Source organism: Bison bison, unplaced genomic scaffold, assembly GCF_000754665.1.
Source record: "Bison bison bison isolate TAMUID 2011002044 unplaced genomic scaffold, Bison_UMD1.0 scf7180017864177, whole genome shotgun sequence".
In the NCBI taxonomy this organism is placed as follows: domain Eukaryota; kingdom Metazoa; phylum Chordata; class Mammalia; order Artiodactyla; family Bovidae; genus Bison; species Bison bison.
Window position 1 is genome coordinate 1,950,138 of NW_011494749.1, and position 27,650 is coordinate 1,977,787.

General features: G+C 43.3%; 1 protein-coding gene across 4 annotated transcripts in view; it reads right to left on the bottom strand.

Moving 5' to 3' along the window:
- Positions 1-10,077: 10,077 nt before the first annotated feature.
- EML4 (echinoderm microtubule associated protein like 4) overlaps positions 10,078-27,650 on the bottom strand; it is a 155,463-nt gene continuing 137,890 nt past the window's right edge. For all 4 annotated transcript variants that reach the window (XM_010842316.1, XM_010842314.1, XM_010842317.1 and 1 more), the window contains 6 exons: positions 25,579-25,667; positions 24,094-24,191; positions 17,470-17,557; positions 16,728-16,826; positions 13,779-13,909; positions 10,078-12,884 (listed from right to left, as the gene is read on the bottom strand). In XM_010842316.1, the coding sequence (XP_010840618.1) occupies positions 12,411-12,884; positions 13,779-13,909; positions 16,728-16,826; positions 17,470-17,557; positions 24,094-24,191; positions 25,579-25,667 (979 nt within the window). In that variant the 3' untranslated portion in view covers positions 10,078-12,410. The remainder of the gene's footprint in view (positions 12,885-13,778; positions 13,910-16,727; positions 16,827-17,469; positions 17,558-24,093; positions 24,192-25,578; positions 25,668-27,650) is intronic.

Here is a 27,650-nt window from a genome sequence, read left to right on the forward strand (position 1 = left end):
GTTACACTTGCATAAATTTGGATTAAGAATCCTGACCTTTGTGTGGCTCCAGGGTGCGAGGGGTGCTGTTCTGCTGCAGGAGCTGTTGGGATGGCTAATGGAGACTGGATGCTGTTTGCTCAGGGCCCGGAATCTGATTTCTAAGGAGGCTGCTGCAAAATAGTAATGGGCAAGCAGGGTGACTGCAAACGCACTCTTTAGATAATTTTTTTTTCCCTCCAGTTCTGTCACAACCCTCCTAGGACGTCATGCCCTGACCTTGTCCATGAAACTCAGCTTTGTCATGGTCACATGGCTGTACCTCGTGGCCTAAGCACAGGTCCTAAACACTGTCCCACATGTACTAGCCTGATTGGAGTGCTCTGCTATTCCAAAGATCATTCCTGAGGAAGTCAGCTGAACTGCCCCAGGCTGTAGGAAATGGTGGGGTTGTCTCTTAAGTCAGCAAGGAAAAGAAGCAGGAGCTTAGTGCAAAAGGGCCTTGGTACGGCTGCGAACTTCAGCTGACAAAATTAGGGACCGGGGTTCTCAGAAAAGGAGAGCTGGGTGGAGTGCTGGAAAGAAGTCGGCTCAGAAATAGGAGTGTTTCCTGTGGGTACCTTGCCAGGCAGGAAGGCCATACTGTGGCTCTTCACACATTCCTGCATTCTGAAGGAGAGGGGGAGATGGAGGCAGGTGGCAGGCAGGCAAGGGTGGAGTGGAGGTGCTTGGGTAGGGCACTGCTGGCCCCAGAGGCCACTTCACGGTGTGGCTGTACCAGGCTTATACAGCTCAGGACTGTGGGAAGTGCCAGGAGAGAGGCAGCTTGGTTGTGCAGCTCAGTCCAGGCCCCTCTCCTTAGGGATGTCCTGACATGAGTTATGGAAATGTCTTTCCACTGGAGAGAGTAGGGGAAAGATGTAAGATCCTCCAGAATTGGTTAATACCTGTCAGTCTCCACTGGGCTTCCCTGATAGCTCAGTTGGTAAAGAATTCCCCCTGCAATGCAGGAGACCCCAGTTCAATTCCTGGGTCAGGAAGATCTGTTGGAGAAGGGATAGGCTACCCATTCCAGTATTCTTGGGCTTCCCTTATGACTCAGCTGATAAAGAATCCACCTGCATTGCAGGAGACCTGGTTCGATCTCTGGGGTTGGAAAGATCCCCTGGAGAAGGGAAAGGCTACCCACTCCAGTATTCTGGCCTGGAGAATTCCATGGACTGTATAGTCCATGGGGTCCTTGTCAGGCTCCAAGCCCATCTTCTGCTCTAGGCTCATCTCCCAACTCCTCTTTCTGGGCCACAAAACCTTGTGTTAGACAGCAGATTAATTTGAAAATTGAGTTGCAGCTGGATGAGTTGATGTCAACTTCAAAGTTCAATGGTGTTTAATTAAAGCCATCCAGAGACTAAACCCACTCTCAGGAAATTATTCTGACCGAATAATTAAAGAGAATAAAGGTTAGATTTGTGTTTCTGGCTAAGTCTGTGTTGAATTCAGCATCTCCAAAACATGAATTCCATTAACCTTTCATGAACCAACATTAAATTGCTTTTAATTAGTTGTCATTCTAGTTAGAGTCACACAGAAGAGCTGTTGTTTATACTTGGGGTGTCTGTTCCCTCTTCTCCTCTGGAGTTATGTCCTTGAATAAACGGCCATTCGGAAAATCGGTTCATAACTTCGTGTGTCTGATCATCCCTCCCTTATTTGGGTCCTGTTTACTGAGCATCAGAAGGAATTGCACCGGGGGATGTAGACTGCCGGAAGGCTACTTGCAGCTGGGGCTTGAACTGAGGTGGTATAATTTGCAAAAACATGTCCCGTGACCATGGGAAGGAAAGTGAAGGGCTAGTTCAAGTCATAGCTTGGGCAGGGGCAGGCCTCCGGCGGCTGAGGTGAGGCCTGGTCTTCCCAGGAGGGCCTTTTGATTTGGGAGACCCCTGCTGTCTGTCATTCTGTGGCCTCACTCTCCCTGAGCGTTTATGCTTTGGGTGTGGGGGCTCCATTCCCTCTGAGTGATGGTCAGAGTCCTCATCCGGCCTGTCTGCAGGCTCAGCGTCCTGGAGGAGCCGGCACGCCTGGAGCCGGGAGTGAGACAGAAGCTCTGCACGCCTGCTCCGGGACTTCCTGTACCTTGTCACCCAGCATATCTTTTCTGTTTATTTTCCTGCATGACTGTGGATGAGAGGTGTTACGACCGAGGATCTGTAAGCCAGGATTCCTCCAGGTGGATCACTCTAGGCCCTCAGAACTCAGGAGGCGGGGCGGGGAGGTCTGCTTCCTTTAGCCTCACCTCTGGACAGAGGTCAGAAATGCTGACTGTACCCTTATTTGAATGTCTTGGGAGTGGGAGTGTTGGGGGGTGGGTACTTGCTGGTCTTTCCTGAGCTCATACTGTGTTCCGGGCTTAGAAGAAGCTCACTGTGGTCTGGGATCTGGCCCAGATGCCGTTAAAAACAGAAGGGACAGCCTGACTCTACTTGTGAAAACGATCGTGCCTCAGACCCAGGAGGGCTCAGGCTTGGGATTTCCTAGTGGTGCCAGGCAGCCCGTTTACTTCTGAGCTGGGGCTTGAAGTCTTGTTGGCTCTTGTCTTTCCCGGAGTTGGCCCGGCTCCCTGGGCTGTCTCTGGCTCCCCACGAGTTTTCTGGCATTCCCTTAATGGGCCATCAGGTGCCCTGTTGTCATTTCCTGCAGGGCTTTTCTGTGAGCAGATCTGAGGTTACCTGAGGATTGGCACCCTGTCTCCCTAGCAGACTGGGGACCTGGCCTACCTTCACCATCAGGAAGCCTTATGGCACACACTGTTCATTCTGGAATCGCTGCGTGCTGGGCTCTGTGCTGGGCAGTAGAGGCCAGATGGAGGTGATGCTGTCGCTGGTCCCCAAGCTCAGAGAAGGATGGGCCCAACCAAAGTGCAACAGAAGCGTCCAGGTCAGGGCTGGGGCCCAGGAATGAGGAGGAGCAGCAGGGATGCCCTCAGAGGGGGCACTGTGTAAACTGCATAGGGATGCGTTGAGGTTCCCTGCTGCGCACAGCAGGGAGGGGCATCTGGCCTGAGGGAAGAGCACCTGCTGAAGTGTGAGAGGGGCGGGAGAGGGAGGCTTAGGCCAGGGGCCGCCAGAGGGCTGGGCTCTGGTGGGCGGGCACTCGGGGTGTGTGTGGGCGGAATGGCCACAGAATCCAGTGTTCTGCTGCTGCTTTTGAACCATGGTGTTGATGTGGAGGGCACACTGGAGGGGGAAAAAGACTTGCGGCGTTGGACTGTGAGAGTTCAGCTGAGAGATGATGGGGGCCTGGGGACCAGCGGCAGTGGGCATGGAGAGAGAGGTGCAAAGCCCAGGGATTTGAAGGCAAATCCCTGGGATAAGAAGCCAACGGTGAATGCACCTAACAATTAGAGGTCAGGGTGAGGCAGGCTTCTGGGTGCTCCCGGGATGGCTCAGCCTGGCTCCTGGGTGAGTGGAGGTGCAGGACTGGGGGTCAGCAGGGCAGGGCATGTGTTGTTGGAAAAAATGGATTGCCTGTGAGCCCTCTACGCAAAGAATTTGAGTCTGCAGTGGAGTCTGGAGATAAGCCCAGGGTTTGGACTAGAGGTAGGAATTTCGAGAGGGTACAGGATATAGGGCTGGTGGAAGCCTGGTGTCTGCTACATTGTTAGGGAGTGTATGAAGGTGAGGAAATAGAATGGGGAAAATACCAGTATACAGGAGCAGTGGAGAAGACAAGAGCTTGTGATGGCCCCTAGGGTCTAAGATCAGAAGGAATGCAGACGTCATGTTGCGTGACAGAAGCGGACACAAGAGAGAATGTAGCCCGTGATGTAACTGCATTAGATGAAAATCAAAGCTGGGCAGAACCACTCGGTGGTGACAGAGGTCGGAACAGAGCGGACCCCCGTCAGGGAGTACTGACAGGAGGAGGCTTCCCAGGGAGGCTTGTGTCCCCAAAACAGGGCAGCTCTTCATTTGGGCGAGCCTGTACACATGTAGGCAGATACATGCAGATTTACTGAGACTTCTGCACTTTGCTGTAAGTTATACCTAAAAATAAAATCTTTAAAAACTTAGGAAGGAAGATGGAAGTGCAGGGGAGGAAAAAGAGTTTGCCTTCCATTCCTCAGAGCCCATGGCTGAGACGTCTGTATTGAAAGACAGATTAATAAGAGGCAGACGGAAGTAACTATACGCTGCTGCTAAGTCGCGTCAGTCGTGTCCGACTCTGTGCGACCCCGTAGACAGCAGCCCACCAGGCTCCGCCATCCCTGGGATTCTCCAGGCAAGAACACTGGAGTGAGTTGCCATTTCCTTTTCCAATGCATGAAAGTGAAAAGGGCAAGTGAAGTCACTCAGTCGTATCTGACTCTTCATGACCCCATGGACTGTAGCCTACCAGTCTCCTCTGTCCATGGGATTTTCCAGGCAAGAGTACTGGAGTGGGGTGCCATTGCCTTCTCCAAACTATACGCTAATAAGAATTAAAAGAAAAATCCCCTGCACCGCCCCCACCATGAGGAGCACACCCGATTCAAAGTTCTTGCTTACATTCGGTGTCAGGCGTGCCCAGAATAAAGCTGGATTGTGGCCACACATCCAGCTTCATAAACCCATGTGTATCTTATTTCAAAGTAATAGATACCTTATACTAGAAGAAAAAAAATTTTTTTAATCTGTCTTGAAAATAGAGAAGAATGGAAGTTTATGAACATGTAGACCTCCGTGTACATGGGAGCTACTCAGAGAAAAATAAGCAGCTCCCCGAAGGGGCTTAGAATTCAGGCTTCAGCACCGTCTTAGTAGGGAAGACGGGGGCGGGGGGGTAGACCTTCTGAGGGAGAGTGATTTTTAGGGACGTTGCGAGGCCCTTAGAAGGGTGATTGGGAATGTGATGGTTTGTGACAAGTGTGTCTGGGTGTGGGGTGGGCTCAGCCTCCTCTGTGATGAGAGTCAGCCTCCCCTGGTTGATGAAGCTCCCGGGAGGGATCTATAACAACTGAGTTCCTTTCGGAGCATCTGTCTTTAGGCAGATGGGAGCGTTCAGAGAAAGCCTCTCATTGGATTGGCTGTTTTTCAGATGCCGACAGCTCAGAACAGTCAACCTCCCAAAGTGGCAAATTTGGGGCTGGCATATTCTGGTGCCCTTCAGAAGGAAGATGGGAGGAAGGGGAAATAAGGAAGGAGGAAAAGTGGACAGAGGGAAGAAGCAAAGAAACCTGGAGTCTGTGGTGCCTGGCAGGAGAGGTTTGCGTTTTCCAGAAAGAGGATGACCAGTGTCACTCACACGCCCAGAGTCAAGCCTGGGGCTGGCTCTGCAGCGTGAGCCAGAGGCCGCCCTCCTCGTCCTCCCATGGTCACTGGAGTGCGTCCCCGGCGCATAGGACAAACCCTAACGCTGAGTGAGAAGAGGGGAGAGCGAAGATCCTTGCATGCAGGGCATAGCTGAGATGGCCTGTGCCTGGGTCATAGCTCCCAGCGCTGCAGATGGCCAGTCTGGCTTCCAGGGTGCCCTCCCAGCAAATCCTGCTGTTCACATTTGACCATGTTTGATCAAAAAAGTTATCAACTACTGTAATTTAAAAGAACTTCCTTCTGTTTCAGTGTGAGGGTTTTCCATAGAAACCACTTGAGCCTGGGCGGCTGTGAATGGCGTTATTAGTGGAGCCATCTGCAGGCTCTCCTAGCTGTCCACACAATCTGTCACCTGCTCATCACTTCCAGTGCAAACATTGTTTATTGTGACGGAGCCCCAGCCGGTCACCCTTGACCCGGAGGGGCTACCTTCCCTGCGCCCTGAGGTGAGAACAGTTCCCCTGCTTTTCTCAAGCCTCTAGGATGCTGGGCCTACACGGGGCAGTGGGGGCGGAGCCCATGAGCTCCCTGGGAGGTCTCTGCCCTGAGGATCAGGTGTTCCTGGAGGGTAAACCCTTACTCTTTCTTTTGCACAGAGACCAAGGAGGAGGGGCCCAAACTTACCCAAACTCACAATGAAAAATGCCCCTTCCCTGCAGCCTTGAGTTTTTTATGTCAGATTCCTTCCGTGCCCACCATCAGGTGGGACTTCTGTGAGATCTCACTGGTGCTCTGGGGGCCTCTGAGACCGTGAATCTTAACACATTCTACCAAGAGAGAAGGGACTTGTGGCTCAGCTCAGAATTAATTCATCTTCTAAATGGAAATGTCAAAGCCTGGCAAACGCTCCTGCTAATGATTCCGGTGCGGAGATATTCATGGGCAGCAAACAGTAGGCCACATGAAAACGGATTTTGCCAATGAAACCATGGGGCCATCACTCTCCAAGGAGAAAGCCTGGTCACATAATCTCAATTTTGCAGCAGTTTCACTGGAGACCCATAAATAGTAGAATTCTTTTTTCTTGTCATTAAGTTTGAGTAAGGGAAGGTGATTCAGCCCAACCACCTGAGGGAAGGCAGCTGTGGGGGACTTGCCATGCAAGCATTTCCAAGAAAGGAAGTGAGCATCAGCGACACTCAAACCAGGCAGAAGGGAAGCCAGAGTGGACCCAGGAGCAGTGAAGGCCCGGGGACGGGGAGGACTGCTAGCGGCAGGATGATGCACTGACTGTTTCTCAGCCACGAGCAGGTAAAGCCTCCGTGCTCCCAGGCACACCCTCTGACCAGTGAGCTCCCCCTTTCCAGGGGCTCCCCCAGGCCCTGTGGGGGCCGAGCAGAGGTGGGGAAAGCTGCAGAGAGCGTGTTCCACATCGGCAGTATTTTATGCGATCACAGGTGGAATACCTCAGGTGCACCAGGATAGAAATTTTATTAAAAAAAAAATCTGTGTTGTATTAAAGCCCATTTTTGTTTCCATAGTTCCTTCAAAAGCATAAAGAGAAGGGAGTTTCTATATCATTACTTCAGGAAAACTTTTTATTTTGGAGTAACTATAGACTTAGAGAAAGTGTAGAGTCCAGGGAACCCTTCCCTTAGCTTCCCCCCAATGGTGCCATCATATATAGTGCATCATGTTGTTAAGTCCAGGAAGGGTTCGCTTGCACAGCAGTCGTGCCGACTACAGGTCTGAATTGGCTTCCCCCAGTGCGATTTAGTGCTACGTGTAGGTTCATCACCCCCACAACCGAGATGGAGCCTATTCATCATCAGAGGGCCCCCGTGCCGCCCCTCTAGGTGACATCTCCCCCCTTGCAGTCCCCTGGCAACTGCTAGTCTGTTCTTTATTGTCACTTCAGTAGGGTTATTAATGGAAGCATACAGATGGTAAACTTCCCAGATTGGCTTCCCAGGATCCATGCTCCGTGAGGGCAGGGCCTGTATCTTTCTCGTCACCAGGTTCCCCGCTGGGCCCAGTCGAGTTCTTTGTACGAGGTTTGTACGTACACCTGATATGCGCCTGTGGATCCGAGTCCCACACAAGCTTGCTGGGTGCAGACCTGCTCCCTCTTTGTGTCAGCAGCACAATATTTTTATTGCAGAGACTGAAAGTCTGCAGAAGGAAGAGGCCCTGCCCTGCCTGGACATAACTTACACAGTTGTGTTAATTGAGAAAGTTCTATGGCTGATGCGCTAAGAGAATGCGGCTTCCCTGCTTCCACCAGGTCACCACGTCAGCCCAACCCCGTGCTGGCTGAACGGGCATCACTGTGGAGGGGTGGGCTCGAGTACCCCTTGACCTTGCCTAGGGCGCACTCTGGCTTGGTAGCTACAGGAATACCAGGAATGAAACGGATGACTAGGCATGTGGGCTTTTGCTTTTTATTATAGTTATTTTTCCTAAGTCCCCTTCTAGCACTCTGTCTCCAGCTCCCTCAGTGAGATCTGGCAAAGTGCACGTGCGTCATCCTGCTGACACAGTCGTCAGCACCGGTGGCTACGCATATTCACCTGTCCCTGGGTGACTCCCTAGGGAAATTTGCTTTCAGGACTGCGTGTTTACATTGCTGAGGGAGAGGAGAGGCCGGAGATTAAGGGAAGAAGCACTTGACCAGTGAAGAAACAAGCTGCTGTGCTTCTTTTTCAGTGAAACAGAAATTGCTCAGAGGTTGGAAAATAAGGGAGCAGCGTCTCCACACAAATAGGTTTAAAATGGAACCTCAGGGACTGAGGACTCGGGCGCCAAGGCGGGCAGGCAGTGCAGAGAGGCGCTGGCGGGAGGTGCTGTGGGGTGGCCTGGAAGCTTGGCCCCCACTCCAGTTGTAGGGGTGGCAGGAGGGGTCTTGTGCCAGGGAGGGGTTCCTGTCATCTGTGATTGTTCAGAGCCGAGAGTCGACCGTTCCAAAGCCTAACTGCTTTCTGTGATTTTTCGATATACTGGTCTCAAATCCTTCCTATCAGAAGCTTAGCCCATTTCACTCTCTTGTTATTAATAATCACTATATTACTCTTCAGTAGTAAGCATCTCCTATAGTGCCCAGCTGCAGAGCTATCCCAGGGACTCTGAGGCAGGAGGACCTGCCTTCAAATCTTGGTTCAGTCACTTGGTACTATTAGGGTGACCTCGCTTTTCATCTGTAAGTTTACTCACCTGGAAAATGGTGATCAAATGTAGGATGGTTGAAAGAATTGGTGGAAAGCTCTAAAATGTTACAACAGTGTCAGCTATGGTGGTTGAATAACATTTAGTTCTATATGGATGTGTCATAATCCATGAGCACTCAGGTTCTATTTCCCATATTTCTTGAATTTTTGTCCTCTGAGCTATGTAAGTGGTATCTTTTTCTTCCATATTTCTGGATTGGTAAAATTAAAAATCACACGTGTTCAGTAAGTTACGGTCTCCTGAGGACGTCACCCACGGATTCAGAAATGAAACACGCTGACATGTCTATAGGAACCAAACTTTCTTCTTCCATTTGGGATTACTTCTCTTTTAGTTCCCTTGCCTTTTTTGTATAAGAGGTTATTGTAGGAATCCATTAATGAGGGTGGCGTAGAAATCCAGGTTTCCTCTGTAAAAGATGACTGTAGTCTCTGAGAGCAGCAGTTGCCCTTTACAAAGGATTGCATCTACTTTTCAGGGGAAATGCCTGGAAACTTTTTCTAAGGTCCTTGAAGATGCCAGTCCTGGGCATCCTGGATGAAGGCAGCTTCTTCAGCAGAGCCTGTTTCTGTGATGATGACAGACGTGTAGCATCCCCCGCTGGACTGCGGACTGAGATGACATAGGGCCTCTGACGTTGCCCCATCTCCTTTCCAAAATCTGTGAATCTTCACCCTCATCCTTTGCTTCTTCCTCCCTATTTCTAAAGAATGTCTTTCTCCCAGTGTAAGTGGAAGAGGCTCCAGCTTTGGAGTTACAGCGCATGGCGTCCTGGCGTGAGGTCATTGGTGAGTGAACGTGGGCCTGTTCCTAAACCCCAGCCCACCCCGTGCGCTTTATGAGGCTGGGGCGTCAGGGGCTCTGGCTGCAGAGACTCCTCGGGCAGCAGCTCTGCTCCGCTCACGGCCAGCATACCTGCTCTTCAGCCTGTCTCCTTTGTCCTAGAAACCTGTCCTTGTCAGAAAAATCACATTGTTTAGTGCGTCTGTTCTGCTGCCTGCCAGCCACTGTGTCTCAGAACTGGTGGAGAGGAACTGCTGGCCCAGGACGCCTCTCACAGGTTAGTGTGTGTGTGTGTGTGTGGCTGTGAACATACATTCAGAGTCACCACGGATGAATAAGGTGATGATGGAAACCCCATCATTTCCATGACTGTAAAACTGGGAAATGTATGGAATACTTAATTCTTCGTAAAGAAAAATGTGCAGCAGCTACTTTATGGTTGCGGTGTGCAGAGGACGTGCCACTAAGCAACCCAGGAGAGATGGAGAAAGCGCGATGCTGAGTTCAAGGGCTTCCCGCAGGCAGACACTGGGGAGGCAGGTAGCTAGGATCACCCAATGTAAACATGTGAGTGAGTGCAGACATGAGATAAATTAAAACGAAGCTATTGCCTATTAAATGGAAGCGTAAATCACAAGTAATTTCCTCTAGCTTTATGAGATGGAGTCTGTCCCCACCAGAATGGCTGTATCCATAGCGGCGGTGGTCAACTGATAAATGTGTCCTTCTGAACTGTCTGTCGTGTCTCCTGATAACTGGATGAAACTGGCAGCATAAAGGAAGAAAGACTCAAGACACATTTAGAGAGACAAATGAAACATTTTGATTATTTTATTTTTTAATCTTCAAATTTTTCTGTCATAAGACAGGAATGCATGATAGAAATGGCTCAACATCTTCACATAAAACACTTGGATTCATTTTCATTCACAAGTTTTTCTAAAAACATCTACAATTTCATAATCCCACCCACTTCCAACCATAATCACAGATTTAATTGACTGTTAAACAGTAGTTGCCAGCAATAGAGAGCTGGAACGCTTTCTGCGTATTAGTAGTGTCTTTTTGAAACTACCACCCAAGATATCACAAATATCACGAATATAAATTTCATTGTACACAGCAACCCCAAAGGTGACTGATATCCCCAGATACACTCCCTGCTTATCATGGAGAGCGGTATCCCCCAGGTACTTTACAAAATGCTTTTTTCTTCTTCTAGAATTACTTGTTCATCTCCTATTATTTTGCAGGGTCTAGCACATGCTGACCTGATGATTCAATCACCACAGCTAACAGGCAAAAATATATGCCTGATACTGCTGCTGCCCTCTGATAATTATGTATAAACATACTGAAAAATGATGGGTTGCTTGGAGTCTCTCTTGTGAAGAGAACTGCTTTGAGGTTTTTTTTCTGAACAGTTGTAAACAAAAGGAAAGAGATATACACAACATATATCTATACACAGAGATACACACTGAGTATCTTCACTGTGGCACGTATCTTCTTATAGAGACACACCGAGTAAGTGTCTACACCCACTCACCCCTTCACACACACCCACACCCTACATACAGCATCTGAATACAAATGTGGTGAGTGTCCTTGGGCGTTCACGGGAGTCTGTATGTTACCAGATGATGAAATACCTGACTTGTATTACTCCTGAGAAGACAGAAGGGAATGACAGTTCTGAAGCACTTTGGAATGGCACAATCACGTAAACACTTGCATACTTAAGACTTCTGAACTCATCTGAAGTTTCTAAACATGATCTAACAACAACAAAAAGATATCAAACAATGCAGCAAGTTAAAAAATAAGTCTTTTTATAATCAAAGTAGAAACAAATATATAGGAAATGCATATTTGTCAGTAATTATTTTGAAAATAGGAAACACATACTTAAGAAAAACAATTGTCTGACAAAACTTAAAAAAAACAAAAAACCAAAACTATCCACTGCATAGAAATACATGCACTGCCCCCAGTAGCAGAGGATAGTCACTCAGAACTGCAAGGCTTAAAGCAACTCCACCAGATAAAATCACCATATATATAGGAAGTCTATTAAGTATGCAATTTATAAAAAATCACTGTGACTACTGTCACACTTCTGTAAAAAACAATTTGCAATTTGTTATTTTATCCCTCAATCTGTATAAAAATTACAACTAAACCAATGGATTTCAAGCACCAATTTAATCATTTAAACTTACTCTATTAATATTTGTTATTGAGGGAACAAATTATGATGAAGGCTAAGCTAAAATTAGCCAAGTTTCGTTTTATAGGCATGTGGTTTTTTTTTCTTCCATTCACTTGGAAATGTTTAGGCCAGTAAAGGGATCCTTGGCGGAATCCATTATTTCTGAGCATCAATGGTTTAATATACATTAAAAGCTCTTTAACAAACCACTGCTTTCTTAATCCTAAGATAAAATAGATCTGCACACAGGAGATTCAGGGACTGTTCCTCACTCTGACTTAGAAAAGGCAGCACCTACATAGCAGACTAACAAGCACGTCTGGGCGTCTGCTGGCAGCATGAGGAGACGGTGCTATTATTCAGGAAGGCCATACCCCTGCTCAGAGCGATACTGAAGTTTTCGTTAACTAAAAATTTCCACTAGATATCTGGGGTGGGAGGGTCTCAGTGAGAGTTTTTTTTGGTTTTTGTTTTTCTGATTTTCAGCATCAGGAAAAAAAAAAAGCACAGTCTGAGCCAGTAGATGAACAGATGAGCGACAGTGTCTGTGATGCCTCTGGCTGTTCCTGAAGAAACCTGTTCAGATAACGAGGGGTTTATTTTTAAATCTATACAACTGCTGTTTTTGTTTCCAGTATTTACATCATACTACTCACATACACAGTAATTTCTGAGACATAATCAATGTTTCAGTCTTTTCCTACTATTAAGTTTGGTTAATTTTCAACACACGTCAAACCGAACCTTTAGGTTGACTGCATTTAAGAGACGGAAGATGAGATTGTTGAAAACAGATTACGTGGAAACCAAAACTCCATCAATAGTGATTCTTCATCACTTCTCGGCATGTTATCTGAACTCTGCTATCACAAGACCACATGCAGTTGAAGGAAAAAGTGAATCGCACTGAAGTCCTGGTGTTAGGACAGGGATGAGGGGTCTTGCTGGTCCCCGGGAAGGGCGGCTTTGCTCTGCTCCTCGCTTAGCTCATTGGCTAGCTCTTCATAAACAGGCTCACCGAGGTCTTCGCTGCCCCCCTCACTCTGATCCTCACTGTGGTCTTCGCTGGGCTCCACGGTCTGTTCCAAGCTGTTCTCCAGAAGTGTGGGAGAACTGCTTATCCGACTTTCTTCTTCAGCTGTCTCATTTAAGGGCTGGGAAGGAGGCGGAGTGGGGGTATCAGACTGCACCACACTCTCGATGGAAGAGGGAGGGGCTTTGGTGAGTGTAGGATCCGCTAGAGTCTCATTTTGAGGCAAAGGTAACTTTTCCACAAGTTTCCACTGAATGATGCTCATGTCTTTTCCACCAGTTGAAATCAGGTGACTGTCATTATGAGTAAAACTGACATTGGTGACATGGCTGCTGTGGGCACTGTACTTGTGACTGGGAGCCTACGTGAAATAAATCAGACAGCAAAATTAAATTCATTCCCTACATGCCTACTTACAGCAATGGGGGAGACTAGGTTAGGAAGGTCAATTCAGCTTGTGAAACAAGCTAAAAAACCACAAATCATTGACTGAAGAATAAAGCTAGCAGCAATTTCCTTTTAATACCTATTATGTGTGACTGGAGAATCCCATGGACGGAGGAGCCTGGTGGGCTGTCATCTATGGGGTCACACAGTCAGACCAACTGAGCGACTTTCACTTTTCACTTCCATGCATTGGAGAAGGAAATGGCAACCCACTCCAGTGTTCTTGCCTGGAGAATCCCGGGGACAGGGGAGCCTGGTGGGCTGCTGCCTATGGGGTCACACAGAGTCAGACACGACTGAAGCGACTTAGCAGCAGCAGAGCATGTGGGAAACAAAGTAACTGGACAGCTGTGCTTTTAGACTGTGTTTAAAAAATGTCTCTTCTGATGTCAGGTTGGTATACTTGTTAAGAGTTTAGTGACTATTCTACTGAGATGACAAGGGGACAATTTACTAGGTTGGTAGGATTATAGATGGTTTAGGAGTCTTATAATGTTGATCGTGTATCAAAAATAAAATATTTTAATATGTTTAGAAGAAATATAAAACTGCTAAGATATAAAAATGAAAAAAAAACCAAACGAGTGACATGTCATCAAGTGTCTTCTCTTTTACCACAATGAAGGAAAGGACGAGCGCTGCCTGCATGGACGCTCACAGATGGCCCTGTTCGTGCTCCCTGTGCACTCTAGCATCATGGAGAGTAACTAGCAGCCTGTCTACAAATACTTTCCCACCATCGACACAACATTATCCCCCAAACAAAGGGCCCTAAATATAACACTAGTCTTTATAAAGTTGGTTTTACCTTTGCTTTGGAGCAGGGATACTGAAACAGATGGACTTTGCAAAAGTCATCAGCAACAGCGATCACCTTTCTGTTGTGGGATCGTACCAGCGCGTTGATATCTGTCCCATCAGATCCTTCTGGCCAGACACCTTTGATATGGAAACATGGTGGGGGGGCGGGGGGTGCAGTGTTAGAAAAATTAGTCTGAAAAATACAAGTGCCACGCTACATATGTTTATTTTAGAAACTTATTAATTTTCATCTGTGTTCAGACTCTTAGCTGCTAAATTTCCCTTATGGATTTCTTAGTGCCTCAATACTTCATTCAAATGAAATTTTTTCTGAAATCTAACTAATAATAATTAAACTGAAATAACCTCAAGATTGAAAATTTAAGACTTTAAGACTCAAAGTACACTAGTAACCAGGAGGTGGGGCTAATAAATATAGCTTGTCTCAACTGGACAATAAGCTCCTCAAAGTTTCTAGCTGGAGGGGAAATTCTTAGTTACTTCTGTACCAGAGTGCAGAAACAACGTGGGCACTAATTCTGCAACGTGGACTCTGGGCAGTTGCAAATTTACATACTTTTTCACTGCTCCTTTTCAGGCAGGCACTTTAAAAAAAAAACAAAAACCAAACTTTTTCTTCCTTAATGGAAATGCATAGGTCATACCCCACTAGTCTGTCACGCTATCCACAGAGTTTCCCTGGAACCATGATTTACGCCCAAAAGCCGACACAGCAAATTTAACTATTCTGAGTCATCCTGAGGCACTGGTGATGCTCAACACGATCAGCACAAATCCCTACTAGACTAAAAATAGTATGTACGAGTTGAGAAGCTGGCCTCCTCTAGTTCAATACTGCTCTAGAGAACAGTTTTTTTTTTGAGGGGGGTTAATTTTGGTAAAGACAAAACACTTAACACATTATTGACCAGGTAATTTTTGCAGAAACTAATGCCTGTGGCCAATGATTTGTTAGGTAAGTGAATACTGAAACATCTCTGGTCAATAACATTTGAGTAACAAAAGATGTATTAATATGTCTCTAGTTAATACGTTAACTGGTAATTGACATCTCTTAATAAGTAAATTAAATATTGTTTCATTAAAATAACTAGGTAAGTTACTACCTATTGGCCACTGCTTCAGCTTCACCCAGAATAATGAATTTGTTTACGGACTAGTCAGGATTATTTTAATTTCTTCCAAGCTTACTTAGTTGGCTTCTACATCTCTATAGCAGTTAGTTTAGAACAAGTACCTATAATGGATTATTTTTTCTAATGCACACTGCATAAAGAAACGTTCAGATCTACCACCAGGGTGGAGAGAGTCCAGCTCTCAGAAGGCAGAGATACACTGATAAGGGAAAAACCCTCCTATTTTGGGTACTGCTTTAGGTACTGGTGCCATATCCATTTAAGTATTCTAATTACAGAGGATACCATCTCTTTTTAATCCTAACTTTCTCAGAAGGAATCCTACAGTCTTGCAAAGACTGAGAAAATTGTCAAAGGACAGATTTCTAGAAATGTTCAAAATATTGTATTAGGAATGATCTCCACGTTTTATCTTTAAATAACATCTACTGAGAATGCCTTCATATGTCAACCAATGGTAGTGGGAAAGCTGGACACCCACATGCAAAGGAACAACCAGCTCCCGACAGCCACACAGAGAAAGAACCCTGTTGCGCTGCTGGCAGGAGGGAAAATGGTGCGGCCACTGTGGGAAGCAGTCCAGCAGTTCCTCAAAAGGTTAACACAGAATTACCATCCGACCCTGCAAATCCACTCGTAGGTATACACCCAAGAGAATGAAAACACGTCTACACTACAGCTTGTACGTTACTGTTCATGCCAGCATTATTTATAATCGACCTCAGCGTCCCTCAACTGATGATGAATAGTGCGGAACAGCTGCGCACGACGGGGGTGTTCAGCCACAGCGAAGCACCGATGCACACTACCACACAGACCCCGAACACCTTGTGCTAAAGGGAAAAGCCAGTTTTATGCATCACATATTGTATGATTCCATTTATATGAACTGTCCTGAGTATGAGAATCATTATAAAAAGGAGATCAGTGGTTGCTGGGAGGTTGTGGAAGGGTGAGGTAGGGGAGTGAGTGCTCACGGGCAGAGAATTTCTTTCTGGGTGATGAAAATGGTCTAAAATTCAACAGTGATGATGGCTGCACAATCTGGTGAATATGCTGAAATAACCAAATTGTACACGTGGTACATGGTATGTGATGATAAAGCTGTTATTTTGAAAATGATTTTTACTAATTTGAAAGCTTCAATTTTCACCTGGAGGAAAAAACGTGAAAGGCAATCCATAATATTATGTAAATGCCTTTCCTTTTTAATTGTCTTATATTTATTAGGGACCAATGGATTCTGTAGAGAACAAACCTTGTATTGGTTCAGTCCTAATGTATTTAACTTCTCTGAATTGGACATTAATAGCAGTTAACACGAAAGAACACATGTAGTACTAAATGAAGGAAGTCAGAGAGAGACACACGCTATTATGATATCTTATATGTGGAATCTAAAATATGACAAATTGAACCTGTCTATGAAACAGAATCAGAGACACACAGAACAGTCGTGGTTGCCAAGGGGGCAGGGTGTGAGAGGGCGGGACTGGCAGCATGGAGTTAGCCGATGCAAACTGGCGCGTACAGAATGGATAAACAAGGCCCTACTGTGCAGCGTGGGGAACTGTATTAATACCCTGGAACAAACCACAGCGGAAAAGAATATGAAAGAGAATGTACGTGTATGAATAACTGAGTCACTCTGCTAGACAGCGGAAATTAACATTGTAATTCAACTGTACTTCAATAAGAAATAAAAGAATACATGCAGACTATCTTTCATTTAGAAATTTAAGTATTACACATAAAAACCACACAAGACCGACTTTTCCCATCAAGTGCAACATCCTTACCAAAGACTTGGAAGCCTAGCACACAGGTGTATGTCGTCCAATTGATGTCCTTACATTCTGATCGATTCCTCATTAGTTTGCAGCCATGTTCAATGTCCCCTTTAAATTTAGAAACAGGAAGTATATTCATAGTGCTTGTGTACAAATGGATTTGAAAATGCATCTTGATTCAAACTAGCCATGTTTACTTGTATTTATAATCCATACACTCAAACATATTAAGACAGAGCTGAAAGGAAAAGAAAGTGTTTACCATGGTTTTAGATCCCTGGGTCAGTAAGATCCCCTGGAGTAGGCAACGGCAAACCACTCCAGTATTCTTGCCTGGAAAACTCCAGGAACAGAGGAGCCTGGCAGGCTACAGTTCATGGGGGTTGCAAAGAGTTGGATGCAATGAACATGCACGCAGACACAGAACTGTAAACTTTCCCACCGAAGTTATTCTTTTTTCTTTAAAAAGCATAAATGCCCATCCATTATACTCCTTCCTGTCTCCAGGAAGAGCTGTTAAATACAGAACCATCCAGAGCAGGATCAGTCTCCCTGAGTAATTTCTCATGACATTTGAATGAACTGATTACTTTCTTTGAGATTCTCAGTCCTTGGTCAGCTTTGAGCAGCACGTGCTTTGTCAGGTTAGAGGGGCCACTGTGCAGCGCTGCACATTTCAGACTTCATGGAGCCTGCTCTTTACTACCCCCTGACAGACACACCTCAGCTGTATGTGAGCATTCATACTTACAGTACAGGATCTCATAGTCTCCCGAGTTAGACATGATATACTTGTTGTCTGGGGACCAGTCAAGGTGTGTGATATAGCTGGAATGTCCCTAGAAAGTAACACATCAATCATTAGAATGTGTTTAGAGTTCTGAATGAATGATAAGTAGTCTCACAGTTAATCAAGACTGTCTTCTCGGTAGCCATTCACTGGGAATTCCTGGAGTAGAGCAGTATCACAGCCTCTGGAACCAAATGAGGCTTATGGTTTGGAGCAGGTCTTTGGTTGTGAGCCAGAACTGTGGGACTGAAGAGAACTGACCACAGTGGGAAGGGTAAGCACTCGGAACCTGGGAGTATCCTGCTGGTGCCTCCACCTGGATGCCATCCCCGAGCACTACCAGCGCTACACTTCCAGGGAAGACAGTCTCGGAAGGCGCTGAAACAGACACTACAACCTCGGGCCTTATTTCAAGTCACTAGTGGCCCTAATTAGAGTGACTTCATTTTTGAGAATGAAATCTTGGTTCCAGGTTGTATACAAGAAGAGTACAATTTTCCTGGTCTGTTTCTTGAGTACCCATGGCATGTGGAGATCTAAAAAAACCCCTATCTCCAAAGAAGATGCTGGGGGAAAAGTTCCCCAATAGCACACTACCTCTGATCAACTGGATCCAATAATTAATCATCTATCTGACTATACAAAAAGATGGATCTTTTTCTGCTTAGGTTTTACTAACACTGGGAATTCAAATAAAAAAATTACTGAAGTGCCATATTATGCTGGCTTCACATGTGAGCATTTGATGATTTTCAATAAACTACTGCAGATAAATCACAAAGGTCTTACAGTTTACAGTAAAGCCAACAGAGACTCAAAATCACTTATCTCCTATGCTCTGTATTAAAACTTATTGATAATTTTGATTGTACTTTTTGCATTACTAGCTTTCTGCTCACATGGTTTTTATTTTTAAAGTTAATAAATTCAGGGGCTTCCCTGGTGGCACAGTGGTAAAGAATCTACCTGGCAATGCAGGAGTCATGGGTTCAACCCCTGATCTTGGAAGACCCACATGCCTCGGAGCAACTAAACCCATGCGCCGCAACTACTGAGCCTGTGCTCTAGAACCTGGGAATCTCAATTACTGAAGCCTATGTGGCCTAGACCCTGTGCTCCACAAGAGAAGCCACTGCAGCGAGAAGCCCGAGCACTGCAACAGAGAACAGCACCCGGCAGCCACAATTAGAGGAAAGCCCATGCAGCAACGAAGACCCAGCACAGCCAAAAAGAAATTAAAAAAAAAAAGTTAATAAATTCAAAATACTTTTTAATGACTTACACAGAGTATTTTAATTATTCCAGGAGCCTTCAGCAGTTCAGTGACATGTCTTAACCTCCCTGGCACTATAATCCACCACAGTGCTGTATGGAAAATACCCAAATTTATACATCTAAATGAATTTACGTGAATTTGGGAACCATGAAGCTTCCTGAAGTCACTGGAGGTTAGGTGGTATGTCAACAAACAGGTTAGGAATTACTTGCTAGGCATGTGGGAGACCTCCCAACTTTACAAGAAATCAATGCCAGTAAGATATATACGGTTTGTGGATATTTTCTGAATATGGCCCAGGAGGACGGGGTCACACAGATCTTCTTCACAGGGTTCATCAATCTGGTGCCTGGCTGGCATCCAGAGAGGCCAAGCTTCTAAGATGAGAACACTGGCACTACGTGAATGAAGGATTTAACCAATCACGGCAAAGTACTGTCCTCCAGGAAGCATTCCTCCTAACATAGTGCTTAAAAATACTGTTTGAATCTCTCTGAAGAGACTTTAATAGTATTACTTAGAAAAGAATCAAAAGCATTGTATGGATACATAACATTCATTTAATTCACATCTGTGTTGGACACGATGTATTTAGATGGTAAAAAAAATCTAAATATCAAGTATTTTCAGAAAGAACTTGAGTAGGAAAAGCCCCCAAATTTAGAAAGCTATCAATTCATACTAGAAAACAAAGTATTTTTTTTCCCCTGATATGGAGTCCAATAAAGAAGCAAAGATGAGATGCGACTTTCAGCTAGGAATCTATGATGCTGCCTTCCCAGATTCCACTTCAGAGTGTCCTTGTCTCATCTAATTCACAGGCCATTAAAGATACATGCATACATACATTGGGGGAAGACCCCCTCAAATGTCCCCCCATAGGCAAGACATGGTTGGGAGCAAATAAGTATACCTCCCAGAAGAGAAACAAGAGTCTTCTAAGCTGGTATGTTCACTAGCGCCTTTAAGCAGCTGAATGGTGTAACCACAGTAACCACCGCAAGTGATGGTGCCTGACAGTACACTCTGGAAAAGTCTGAAATATTTCAGCTAAATCTTTTGTTAATCACACAGAATGTCATCACCTACATCAGTGCTTTGCAACCCTGGCTGTAGATTAATATCACCTGACGAGTTTTCAAAAAAAGTACCGAGGCCTTGAGTTCACAGGGCATTAAATTTTTCCTAAGTAGGTGTCCAGGTGGATGCTGGGGGGTAGGGTGCCATGGCAAGTCTGACAATGAAGCAGATTTGTAACAGGGGGCTTTCTTGGTTTGGATATTCGAAAAGCTCGTGGCAGTTTTTCAACAGGTGCCAAGTGTTGAGGGATCTGATTCTCAGCGAGCCCAATGACACTCCCCAAATAATCCATTTTCTATTATTTAACAGGTCCTGACTGGTGGTAAAGAACCTTCCTACCAATTCAGGAGACATAAGAGACACAGGTTCCCCTGGGTGGGGAAGATCCCCTGGAGGCAACCCACTCCAGTACTCTTGCCTGGACAATTCCACAGACAAAGGAATTTGGCAGGCTACAGTCCATAGGGTTGCAAAGAGTCAAGACACGACTGAAGCAACTTAGCAGGTGCCCCCTCACTATCCAGGGCAGTGACATCCAACGGACCTTTCTTTCTGCAGTGATGAAAACGTGTGTACTGTGCAGTCCAATGCAGCAGCAGCCAGCACCTGCGGCTCCCGAGTACTCAAAATGTGGCCCGTGCTCCCAGGGGACGGAACTGTAGTCACTTTCATAAAGCTGTGGTTGGTAGCTGCGACGCTGGACAGTGCAGGCTGAGAAGAGCCCACTGTTTCTCTACTGATTTGAAATACCTCTTATATTATTCTAGTAAATTTCCATGTGAACGGAGATCTGTTTTTGGACTCTCTTCTCTGTTCCATTAGTCTATCTACCTATTCCCAGCCAACTGTGATAGTTTTATAATGTGGAAAATCTCAGATGAACTTTAGAACCATTTTATCAAGCTCATAAATATCATGAAAATTTAAGTAAGAGCGCATCAAATTTAGAGACTAATTTGGAGAGAACAGTATTTTGTCAAGTCTTTTCTTCCAGAAATACGTTATGTCTATTTTTCAGTTCTTAGTTTGTATTTCAGCCATGTTTCACATAGCTTCCTGTGCTTTTTTTGCTAAGTCTATTCTCAAAGCATCTACAGTTTTTGTTATTATTGCAATTAGGATTTTTTTCCCCATTACATTTTTGATGTGCTTTGCTGGTTTGAGAGAAAGTGAATTTCCAGAGGATCAGCCTTTCTAACTCAATCTTCAGAGTGTAGATATGTAAAGTATATTTATCCATTCCACTATCTCTCCTTTTCAGTGCCCAGCTAAAACCCTGTATTTGCTAACCTCTTTTGCAGTTATGGGTGGCAGAAGTCACTGTGTGGGGCTACTAGGGAAACTTTAGAACTGACTTAGGAGGAAGAATGTCTTTTTTCCCCTTGCTCTGATTCTTCCTGGAACCAGGATATGATGACTGGAATTCCAGCAGCACCATACTGAGGATGATGGGAATAGAAAGAAGAATCCTGAGTCCACGGTGACTTCTTTTAAATGAGAACATAACCCCCATTTGTTTAAGCCACAAATGATTGCAATAGAATTCCTGTTACAGTAATATTGAAATATATACAGCATTAGTGTTATGGGTAATTTTCTTGGTGATTTCCAGGTAGACAGTTTAAAAGTCTTTTACTCTTCTCTTTGTATATATATTTTCATTTACCAAAATCCTGACCAAAAAAGAAACATTTACCAGCAATTCTTACCTATTTGTAATGCTTTTTTAGTACATCACTGCAACTTGAATACACACTCTCTCTCCTGGGCTCAAATCTTGGAGTAGCAGTGTTAAAAGGCATGCGGGAATTTGAGTCAAACAGAAAGCTACTATGTTGGCACTCAGGGACAGTTTCAGCTGCTTGCTTATAATTTAGTAGAGGGACACTTCCTAAAGTTCTAAGCCCAGTATGTTTCTGAAGCTATAGGGTCACTTAAATGTTAACTAGTAACAACAGGAAATACTGGAAACAAAATAGAAAACAGCATTTGTGTTTGGAACTTCAAGAGTAGGTCCAGTTGCCACATTTAAAACCTTTACAGCAATCCTATAAAAGTAGCAACTATTATAATCTCCAATTTTAAGAATTAAGATTCAGAAATTAACTTGCCTAAAGTTGCAACCTAGAAAGTGGCCAGGCAGCATTAGCCCAACCTTTTCTCTGTCCTATATCATAGCAGACAACAGATAAAAGCAGACATGAGGTTATAAGACCAGCTGGTGGAAGCAGACAGCAAGGAGAAGTGAGAGCTGGAAGCAAAGCACAGAACAGAAGATAATTAGAAAAGCAGAGTAGTTGAGCCTTTCATTATAGCCTCAAAAAGTATCATAAAATTCCACAGTTCTTAAAGATATTTCAACATAATACTTTCATATGCTCTGAAGATATAAGCTGTCTAACTGGAGAAGGCTAAATCAGTGTCATGCAATTGATAAACCTGCCACTTCTCAACACTTCCAAGGTCATCTCACTGCCAGGGTCACACGCTGTTCTTTCTGCATCAGGTGCTGAGCTGTAAGAGCACAGCACACTAACACACACATAAACAGATCTGAGGCATTTTTGTACCTCGAGAAGTCTGCTCTACTAAGAGTCAGGAGAACAGGGTTCAGGCCCCAGATCAGCCACTATGTCAAGATGCGATCAGGACAAGCCACTTACCTTCTCTGAAGACTGAAACTCAGGCTCTTGGTCTGTAAAATGAGGTCTGAGCTAACGTGCTACTGTAGAATTTTATGATTCCACAAGATTACATTATATTTAATAATACTCTACTTATTAAGACACGGACTTTTAAAAACAGGCTGGGGTAAAAAATAATTAAGAAAATTCTGGTGCCTGGTAGGGTAAACTTAAGTAGTCTGCAAATCCCTTTCAGTGGAACATTTGATCATGCTATATACAATGATACACGATTACTATTCCATATCCCAACTATTAAGATAATAAATTGATTAAAAGACATAATTTAAATAAATTAGTGGATATCGATTCATAATTTTTGTCGAAGTCAATAAAAATATTTTGGGTAAATTATAAAATTACAAGATTGCTTATAGATCAGTTTATTGCCTGGTTTTGGCACATGGTACAAAATATGCTCCCTCCTCAAGAAAAAAGAAAATAAACCAAAAAAGGCAGTAAGTCTCTTCTCTGAATAGTAAATGGCCTGGGTTTTACTTATGTATTTGCTTTTAAAAACTCATTCTTTTATTCATTACCCTAAAACTCTTCTGTGGTAAAGACTGTTGAAGAATCTGTCCTACTAACTCATCAAGTAATTTGGTAATCCTAAATTGACTGCTAACATGATACCAAACCACCTCATTTTCTATAAAAACCATAGTTAACATATATTGAGTACATTTGCCAAACACTATTATAAGTATTTTATATGCCTTGTTTCAATCCAGTGAAGTAGAAAGCACTACTAAATTCACTTTATAAATGAGAAAACTGAAGTAGAAGGTTTTAAATAACTTGCCCAAGGTCACACTTGAGTAGTGAAATGAGAGTTAAAATCCAGGTAGTTCAATCCAAAGTTTATCCCCATAAGCACTACGCTACACCTCCTGCCTTTTTTGTTCTGTCCTCAGTTTGAATATGTACTTTTAGAGGACAATGAACAAATCTTAGGCGTATTCCCAGTGCCTGGAACGCTTCCTGAGTTAGCAAACTGCCTGCGATAAGATACATACTCAGTATGTCTGTAACTGAACCTAAATTTCATCTTACAATGATAAAACTAATCAATCAGAAATGCAATAAACTAAAGAAAGTATGCTTCTATTCTTCATATAAATTATGTTCTGTTTAGTGCTACAGAGGTCACAAGAAAATGAAACTACAGTGTCGAGGATGGGTAGGATCATGGGACACTGAACTTAAAACCTGAGAGATACCCTTCCATTCCTGACTCACTTCATCTTAAAGAAGCATTATTTTCTAAGGATTTCCTAAGGAAATAGCTTTGATATCAGAAACTGCATTAAAACTAGCAGTCAGAGAGAGACAAGTATTAAACTTTCATCAAAGAAGAAATCTTTCTAGAACTTCAAGGGCACTGCAAAATTCTGCTGTCAGGTAATGTCAATTTTCAAAGATAGAGACCAAAGTTTCAATCTGCTAAGTTTAAAGGTGATACATCAATGCAAACATTTAACTCTTTTTACGAAGTGAAATTTTCCAACAATTTTATAGGTCAATTTATTTCCCTTCACTACTTACAGTGCACTTTCCATGTCTGCTATACTTTCTTCCATTTTCTGAGACGGCATAGAGGTAAATGAAGTTGTCATGAGATCCTACAGCCAGGAGGGTGCCATCTAGAATGAAACAGGAAAAAAATGTCGAACAGAGAAATACAATGACAGGTTTATTTACCATCACTTTACTGGACCGATACCAAATGACATTTTACAAATGTTAAATCTCATCAAATTAATTATTATTTGGTATTTAATGAATGACTTCTTCCATCACTAAACATACTTGAAACCAAATGGTCATCTAGTCAAGTGCACAATCCCTTCTAGGAAATGCTCCATGGGCCTTGGACTCGGACCTCAGCTTCACCTCCTTCTAGTTAGCTACAGACTAGGCCCAAGGAGGTTAACCTGGTTTTATAGGTTTAAGTATACAGGGTTCATATAGCAAGCTGAGTGTACAACTGTTCATTTCAACCGAGGACATGTGATCTCTCCAGTTATGGGGTAGGTTCTCTTGGGAAGGGACCATGTTCTCTTCTATCGTCTCCTCCACTGTAATCACATAACAGACGGTCAATAAAGTTCATTTGATCTTGGGGTTTTAAATGCTACATTTGAGCAGTTATTTGCTATTATAGCACTGAAAAAAGCCAAACTAAAACAGAAAAGGTAAACTTTTCTTCTTCAGAATAACTCTTGCCAAGCTTATACCTCAAAGCAAATACTTTTCCTTCCTTGTTCAACAGAGAGAAGAGCATTCTCAGCTTCCTTTGAAATGACTTAGAAGCCATCAAAAAGATCATTTCGATTTCACACTGATCCAACAACTACTGGAATATATTTCTGAATACAAGAAAATGTCACTTGAACTGTGTGGATTAAAACCATATTAATACAGGGAAAAAGGTGTTGGAAACTTAATAAATATTCTGAATAAAATAGAAAAGAATTATTCAAAGTAGCTAAATGAATTGATCACATTCTTGTAACGAGTTGCTGGGTATTTTATCTAATTAACAAACCAATCATTCCTATGTAAACAGTGAAAAGCAAACTAGAGAGATTTTTTAAAGAACTTGAAGGGCCTATAAAATTTGTATTCTTTGAATATTATTATAATTTGTTTTATATCCTCTTATATACAAAGAAAAGATTGCTAAATTTATTAACATTCAGCCTAATACCTATTCAAAATTCTAAGTAGGTGGAGTTCAAAAAAAAAAAAAGGTATTTGATTGCTCTGTATTCTGCTTTCAACTGCAAATGCAGTTTTAACAGTTTGTTCTAAATTTATGTTTGCTTGATGATTTAGAATACTGTTTAACTTTAGCAGATCTTTTGCAGTTTCCTACAGCAGAATTAAACCTACTGTTGGGGTAACATATTCAATACTTAGCAACTTTAGAGAGCAGAGAAAAAAGTAGTCAGCATTATTGGACGTGAAAATATGCAATTACTGAGAAAAGCCGTAAATGCCCCCTGGAGTGGGAGTAAATCTGCCTACCTATTGAGTAGCGCATCACCGAGAGCTGCTCATTTCCGTCTGTGTGGATAGAAACTAGATCTCTGGTTTCTGCATCCAGAACAAACCACCTGTTAGGAAGTAAAAAATCAAAATTTTCCTCAGACATTAGCATTTATAGAAAAAAAAAATGGTTGCTGACTTTTTTCTCCTTTTAAAAAGAAATTTTAAATAATGCCCTAAAGCTGGACATGTTACCCTTTTCTAATGAAGGATGAATTCATTTTGCAAAATGTTACTAGATGCAATATACTTATACGTATGGGCCTAGGCATGTTCTCATTTCTATTTAGGTATTCACCAAATACCAAGGGTGCTCTTTGAGAGGCGCTGTCCAAATAGAAAATGACAAGATGATCAGTGTTTTTGAAAATTACACTAGAGCCAGGGAAAAGGAAATGAGCTAATTAAAACAAAGCACAGGATTCATGTTGATGTATGGCAAAACCAATACAATATTGTAAAGTAATTAGCCTCCAATTAAAACAAATTTATATTAAGAAAATAAAGCACAATTAAGTGCTAATCTCATCGATGGTGACTACGTATAGTAGGAGGAACTCAAGGAAAATGAATAGCACAGAAATTGAATAGCATAAAAATGAATAGGCATAGAAAAACCTTTAGGGAGGATGTATCAGTAGAATATGGGTTGAGCTGCACATTGAGGGTGAATTACAGGCAGTTCACGCAGGAGGAGTGACAGCTGCACTGCCATGGAGGTAGAAGAAGCATGGATAGTATGACGGTAGGAGGGAAAGGCAGGCCATTCATTTGGTGAGATTTCAAAGGGACCAGCAGGGGGCACTGTACCTCTCCAATAACCCCAACACCAGCATAGGCAACCGCTTAAGTTCTCTGAAAAGCAGTTTTTCAATCACATTTATAGGAAAAGTCAAAATGTAAAAGGCCTCTTGATAGGTAAAACAATGATTTATATCCAACTACATACTAAGTGACTCTCATCAGACCCTCTTCTAAGAGCAGGGTGAGATACGGAGTACAAAGCAAAGACTGGGAACTAAGGAAGGACAACTAAAGGACAGATAAAGGACAGGAGCAGGTTACAGACAGCAGGCACAGTTAGTTGGAGGAGCTCAGAGTTGAGACTGCCTGGCTCAGATCAGGCACTAAATAAATATTTACAGAATGGACAAATGAACAAATATAAAATGTCTCAAACATGACAGATGCTGTTTTAGTAAGAATTATGTAGCTGAAATGCAGTGCAGGAAGAAATGGTTGGAGTGAAAAGAATGGGACAAAATTAGAAAAATAAAATCACTACCTTAATTTCATGGAACTGAATGGGACAAATGAGCAGTAAGTTTTGTTCTTAATTATTCAGATGGGAAAAGTTCCACTAAATTCAATAGCAGGAGTCATAATGACAGTTCCTTTTAATCTTGAAGCATTATAATAAATACCTGAGAAGAGACCACTATTCCTTCAAATAACTTGTGGGTTATGGGTTGAAATTTCTAGGTACTAAACTAATTAATAATTCTGCCTTTTACTCAGGTAAGAGAAATAGCTTCTATTTGTAAATATCCAAGTTTATGAAAAGCCAACCAGCAGGAAACTGGCACTTTGAAGCCCTGGGCTCACGGTTTGATCATTTCTACTTCAAAGGTGCATAAGGAACATACTTTATTGCAATTGGACAGTACGCAGAGATTACAGGTTTCTTCTGAGAGTGTAATTCATTCATCAATTTTTATGGCTGCCACCATGAAACTACTCTTTAGCCAAGAAATGCCAAAGCTGATGCCAAGTGAAGGAACAAATTATAATTCCTTTTCAGAGTAAGGGAACAAAATATTCCAACTTAAGAGTGAACAGATATGCCTGAAGAACAATGAGACACAACACTGCTCTGTGGGCTTTAAGTTTGTAATGAGTTTACGTAAACACTTCACTATACTTAGGCATTTAAAATTACCAATTTTTATTTTGAAGAAGCCTTGACTGATATTGTTTCCAGTTCAATCTTCCTAGGAAAACAGAAAACAATTTTACTGCTCTAAAAACTCTCTTTAAAAGTAATTTAAAAA